The sequence below is a fragment of the Eimeria tenella genome, genomic scaffold, assembly GCF_000499545.2.
Source record: "Eimeria tenella Houghton genomic scaffold, Eth_scaff596, whole genome shotgun sequence".
NCBI classification, from domain to species: Eukaryota; Apicomplexa; class Conoidasida; order Eucoccidiorida; family Eimeriidae; genus Eimeria; species Eimeria tenella.
In genome coordinates, this window is record NW_013545724.1 from 1 (window position 1) to 5,806 (window position 5,806).

The following is a 5,806-nucleotide window of genomic DNA, read 5'->3' on the forward strand; positions in this document are numbered from 1 at the left end:
AGCAGCAGCAGCAGCAGCACCAGGGTTTGTCTAGCTGCAGCAGCAGCTGCTGCTGCTGCTGCTGCTCTGCCCCGGCTCCCGGGCAGCAGCAGCAGCGAAGTGGGCGAAGAGAAACCGGGAGCAGCAGCAAATTGAATTAACTGCAGCAAAAGAGCAGCAGAGAATTTCCAGGAAGGAAAAGGACGGTTCTGGAGGCTGCTGCTGCTGCAGCGGAGTGTCTGTACACGAAGGTGGCGCCGGAAATGCAAAGGATCTGCTGCTGCAAGTCCTGCTGCAGCAGCAACAGCTAGAGCTGCATGCAGAGACCAAATGGAATTATTTCGTGCTGCTGCTGCTGTAGAGTTTTGCTGCTGCTCTGTAGGGCCCCAGTGAGCAGCGGCTTCCTCCTTTTGGTGCTGAGGCCGAGCAGCAGCAGCAGCAGCAACACTCGAGAGCTGAGCGCGGGTTTCCGCCCGTTTTTTCGCGCGATCAAGCCAAAAAAGGATATAATTCGAAAAGAAATTAAATTACTTGTGCAGTTGTCGAAAAATATTTGGGGAAACAGCCGTATTTCAATGCGGATCGCGCTGCTCCAGGCTTGCTCGTTCAGGTTCTTCCCGGGCGCGCAGCGCGGAGGTTTGCACAACTTCGGCTTTTCTGGCCGCTCCGCAGCCGCAAAAAAAGCATTAAAACGCAAAAAAGATATTAAAATAATAATGAAAAGCTTTTAGCTGCAGCTTCAGCCGAAAAGAGCGGCAAAAGTCGTTTGCACAAGCCCAGGCTTCGCTGGTGAGGTGTGCAGACACCTGAAATTGTGCAGGAAACGCAGCAACCTGCAGCAGCAGAACCGCCGCTAATTGTCTTTTCATTTCTTTTTAATCTCAGTCTTTTCCTTTTCTTTTTTGCTGCCCTTTCCCTCTCAGTCGCGCAGCGAATAAGCACTGCAGCACAGCCTCGCAGCAACAGCTCATTTCCTCTTTTTGCTGCCTCAATAAGAAAAGCTCCTTTTGCATGCAGCAGCAAAGCAGCAGCTCGCAGCTGCATGCTCTCGCAGCGAACAAACAGCCTTCTCTAGGGGCCACTTTTACTCAAATGCTGCAGCAAAAGAGACTTTTGCTGCTGCTGCTTTCACCTAGATGATGCAGCAAAGTGGCCCTTTGCTGCAGCTACTGTTGCCATAATGGCGCAGCAAAAAGGACTTTTGCTGCTGCTGCTCTCACAGCACTGCTGCAGCAAAACGGCCTCTTGCTGCAGCTGCTTTCACCAGAACGGCGCAGCGGAAAGAACTTTTGCTGCAGCTGCTGCCACCATAATGATGCAGCAGAAAGGCCTTTTGCTGCAGCTGTTGCAGCAGCAATGGTGCAACAAAACGGCCTCCTGCTGCAGCTGCTGGCGCAGCCTTGGTGCAGCAAAAGGGCCTTTTGCTGCAGCTTTATTTTCCGAAATAAGAGCTTTCTGGACTCTGGGAAAAAAGAGATTTATTTAAAAGCAAAATATCAATTTTTTGAAAACGAAACTAAAAGAAAGAACTTTAGACACGCAAAAGCTGCAAATTCAGTAGCAGCAGCAGCAGCAGCAGCAGCAGCAATGGGACTTTTCCTTTTTTGCTGCTGCTGCGTCCCAGGCGCTGGGGTGTCTGCACAGCTCTGAGGGGTATGTACACCTGGAGGAGCCGCAGCAGCGGGCTGCTCGGGGTGTCAACAGCATTCCATTTTTTTCTTTTTATTTCTTTTCTTTTGTAAATAATTTAATACCTTTTTGAATGAAAATTAAGTCTCTGTAAAAGTGACAAAGTCCTCTATTGATCGAGAAGCAGCACAGAGCTGAAAAAGCAATTTTTCTTTTTCATTTCTTTTTTCTCGATAAAAAGTGAAGAAAAAAAGAAAACAAATTACTTTTATTTAAAGAAAAAAGACAAAAAGGCTTTCGTACTGCAGCAGCAAACTGGAGTCAAATGCATGCGTTTACTTGCTTCTTCTTTGTGTCATTTGCTTTTTGTTTTTAACTCCTTTTGGGGCTTTTCAACTTCTTTTTTTGATCTTTCTTTTCTTTTTTTCTCAAACTTGTTTCAAATTAAATTTAATTAAAATAAACTAAAATAAATTAAAATAATTCAAAAAGATCAATTGTGCCTCTGCATCTCTGGCTGTACTCGTGAGGTGTACGTACAGCTCAAAGTGCATGCATGCGCTGCGAAGTTGTGCATTTAAATGCGCGAAATAAAGCATTAATAATATAATAATATTATATATTATATAAAAATAAAAAGTAAAAGTAAATAAATTCAAATAAACGCCTTAATATACTTATTTAAAGGTATTTATAGTGACATTTGTGCGAAGTTGCAAATCTAATCTCTTGGGGGTCCCGAGAGCAGCAGCAGCAAAGGCTTGCAGCTTTCAGCAGTAAAATGAAAGGGAGGAATCGCATTTGCTGCAGCTGCTGCTGCAGCTGCTGCTGCAGCTGCTGTAGCAGTGGCTGTAGGGGCCGCTCCTGTCGCATTTGCGGCTTCAGTTGCTGCTGCAGCTGAAGCAGCTGCAGCAGCAGCTGCGGCAGCAGCTGCTGCGCCTTCCAAGCTGTTCCGCAGCTGCTGCTGCTGCAGATTCAGTCCCCAGCAGCTGCAGCGGGGCCCCAGCCAGCCATCAAAACGCATGCATTCAGCCTCAGCAGTCCCAGGGGACCCCCTGAGGGGCCCCCTGATGGGCACCTTGAGGGCCCGGGGGCCCCAGGGGCCCTGGGGCCCCAGTATGGGGCCCCTACTTAGTTGGGCGCTGCTGCAAAGGGGGCCCCCAGGGCCGTGTTGACCGGCTGCTGGATGGCTGAGGGGCCCTTAGCGGGGATAATAAAAGGAAATGAGATATTTAATTAAATTAGATTTATTTATTTGTTTAATTATATTTTCAAAATTCCTTTTGGAGGTCTGGAGCCCTCTGGAAGGCCTGAGGCCCCGCACACTCGACAGGTGTATGTACACCTGAGCAGGCCCTGCGGGATGAAATGAGAGGCAGAGGCGAAGATAAAGACCTTCTTTGATTTGAAATTAAATTTAAAATTAAATTTAAAATCAAATTTGAAATTTAAATTAAATTTAAATTGCAAAAAAAAAGAAAGTGAAATTCCCGCTGGCGAGCGCGACGGTCTGCCGCAGACCGGACCACTCTGAGCGCCGGGGTGTACGTGGAGCTCGCAGCAGCCCGAACTGAGTTTCTTTTTGCTTAATCTCTTTAAATTAAAATTAATTCTTATATTTTATTATATTTAATTCATTTTAAGATGAAAATTGGTGCACAAGAGGCCTCTGAAAGGCCCCAAGAGGCCCCCCCGCGCCCCCGCCTCGCCGCGGCTGCTGAGGCCTCCCGGGGCCCTCCTCTGTTCAGTGCTCTGCTTTCCCGCAAGCATTCTTTAAGGTCTCTAAAATTAAATTAAATTAAATTTAATGCAATTTAATTCATTTAGATTTAAAAAAGCTTTTTATTCATACCCGCAGCACTCCAAGACAGCCAGCCGCCACCGCCACCTTGTCCCGCCGCCGACGCGAGCCCTCGCGGGGTCTGGGGTTTAGGGTCTAGGGTTTAGGGTTTAGGGTTAAGGGTTTGCTGTCTCCCGCTAGACATTAATCTTCTCTTGGCTTCTTTTTACCATTTAGAGCCACGGAAAAGCCCCAGGCCCTCCGCAGCAGCAGCAGCAGCAGCAGCAGATGGCCAGGGCCTTTGCCCTGCAGTGTACGTACACCCGAAGGGCCTTTTTGCTTCACTTTGAGCTTCTCTGAGGACTGAAGCGCGGGGTGTACGTACAGCTGCCTCCAGTGCCTCCCAGCAGCTGCTGCTGCCGCTGCTGCTGCTGTTGGTGCTGCTGCTGCTGCTGCTGCTGCAGCATGGCTGGGCGCACGCTGCCCCCGGTGGGGGCTGGGGAGCTGCAGCCCAGCCTCATGGAGGCTGGGGGACTCCCTGTGAGGATAAGGCAAATCTTTAGCTGCTACCAGCAGTCTCTGGGACCCGAAGCTGCTGCTGCTGCTGCTGCAGCAGCAGCAGCAGATCGAAACGTGAGACCACTGCAGAGCTGCAGCAAGCAGCAGCTGCAGCTCCTGCGGCTGCTGCAGCAAACAGGCTGCAGCAAGAAGCAGCTGCTGCTGATGCGCCAAACCAGCTGCAACGCGGCAGAGCGGCAGCAGCACCTGCTGCTCCTGCTGCAGTTCAGCTGCAGCAACGCGGAAGCAGCAGCAGCAGCTGCTGCTGCTGCAAATCAGCTGCAGCACAGTGCAGCAGCAGCAGCTGCTGCGGGGCAGCTGCGGGTAGCGTGCCCCTTCTCGATGGGCCTTTTCTTCGCCGATTTTAATTATTTTTATTCATTTATTCGTCTTAATTAATTAATTAATTAATTAATTAATTAATTAATTAATTAATTAATTTTTTTGCTTGTGTTAATGCGCATTGCTCCAGGATGGAGCCCCCAGAGGCCGCCGGGGCCCGCCCTTCCTTCCGCTTGCAACAGGCAGCAGCAGCCGCAGCAGCAGCAGCGCAGCAGCAACAGCAGCGCAGCAGCAGCAGCGGCAGCAGCAGGGGAAGAAGGCCATGGCTGCTCTGCGGTGTATGTACACCCCAAATGAATGGCTAGATGTGGAGGCAGGTCCCCCCACAATCAAGACAGGTGGGGGTGTATGTACACCTCACAGCAGCAGCTGCAAAGATTAAAGGTTGAAAATGCATGCAGTTGCTGCTGCAGCTGCTGCGGCTGTTGCTGCTGCTGCAGCTCTGCAGCTGCTGCTGCGGCAGTTGCTGCTGCTGCAGTGCAGCTGCTGCTGCCGCAGTGCAGCTGCTGCCGCGGGTCTTTCTGCTGCAGTTGCCCTGCTGCTGTCGCTGCTCGTACGAGTGCTGCTGCTGCAGCCTGTCTGCCGCAGCTGCCGCTGCTGCTGCTGCTGCTGCTGCTGCAGCGTTGCTGCTGCGTTTGGATTTGCTTCCTTCAGGAGTGCCGCTGCTGATAGAAGCTTACACCGGAGTTATGGAGACAGACAAAGAGACAGAAGTCACAATTGTTTTGGCCTCCAGGGCCCTCCCTGCTGCTCCCCTCTTCGTTTGCATAGGCGAGCTTGCTGCTGCTGCTGCTGCTGCTGCTGCTGCTGCTGTTGCTTCTGCTGCTGGGGTGCTGCTACGCTGTTGTTGCAGCTGCTTTCACTGCTGCTGTGTTCGTTGCCGCGGCTGCTGCCGCCGTCCCTCACCTCCCCCTCTGCTGCTGCTGCTACTGCTGCTGCTGCTGCTGCTGCTGCTGCTGCTGCAGATGGGGACATTCTTTTGAAGGGGAGTTTGTACGGGCTTGTGCTGCGGGCATGGGGGCCCCCCCTAGCAGCAGGAAGGCACTGCTTGAGTGTGCAGGACGGGTCGGGGGCCCCCCACAGCCTGCGGTTCGGGGCCCTTGCTGCAGCAGCAGCAGCAGCAGCAGCAGCAGCAGACTGCCCGCTGACAGAGCAGCTGCCGCTGCTCGTGCTGCCCCCGCCCTCCAGCAGCAAACTGCCCCGCCTCTGCTACTCCAAGCAGCGCAGCAGCCCCAGTGAGACTCTGCGCCTTTTTGGCTTTTTGTCTTTGCGTTAAAAAGGTTATTTGCATGCAAATGTTTATTTAATTGCACTCTAGTTAGATATACCTATGTATATATATATATATATATATATTCATATATATGTACAAATATATATGTATATATATATATATTTGTATATGTAGGTTAATTTGATGCATAATTATATGTGGTTTATTTTGATATATATATATATATATATATATAATACACATTCATATATACATATATGTATATACATGATATATATACATAT

The 5,806-nt window shown here is 50.3% G+C and overlaps 1 protein-coding gene across 1 annotated transcript; it reads left to right on the forward strand.

The window, feature by feature from the left end:
• Positions 1–3,853: 3,853 nt before the first annotated feature.
• Positions 3,854–5,564, forward strand: ETH_00026065 (uncharacterized protein; the record flags this gene model as incomplete). Its single annotated transcript, XM_013380413.1, has 3 exons — positions 3,854–4,270; positions 4,419–4,626; positions 5,254–5,564. 3 exons carry the CDS (start codon positions 3,854–3,856, stop codon positions 5,562–5,564), a joined length of 936 nt encoding a protein of 311 aa, XP_013235867.1.
• Between the last annotated feature and the right edge of the window lie 242 nt (positions 5,565–5,806).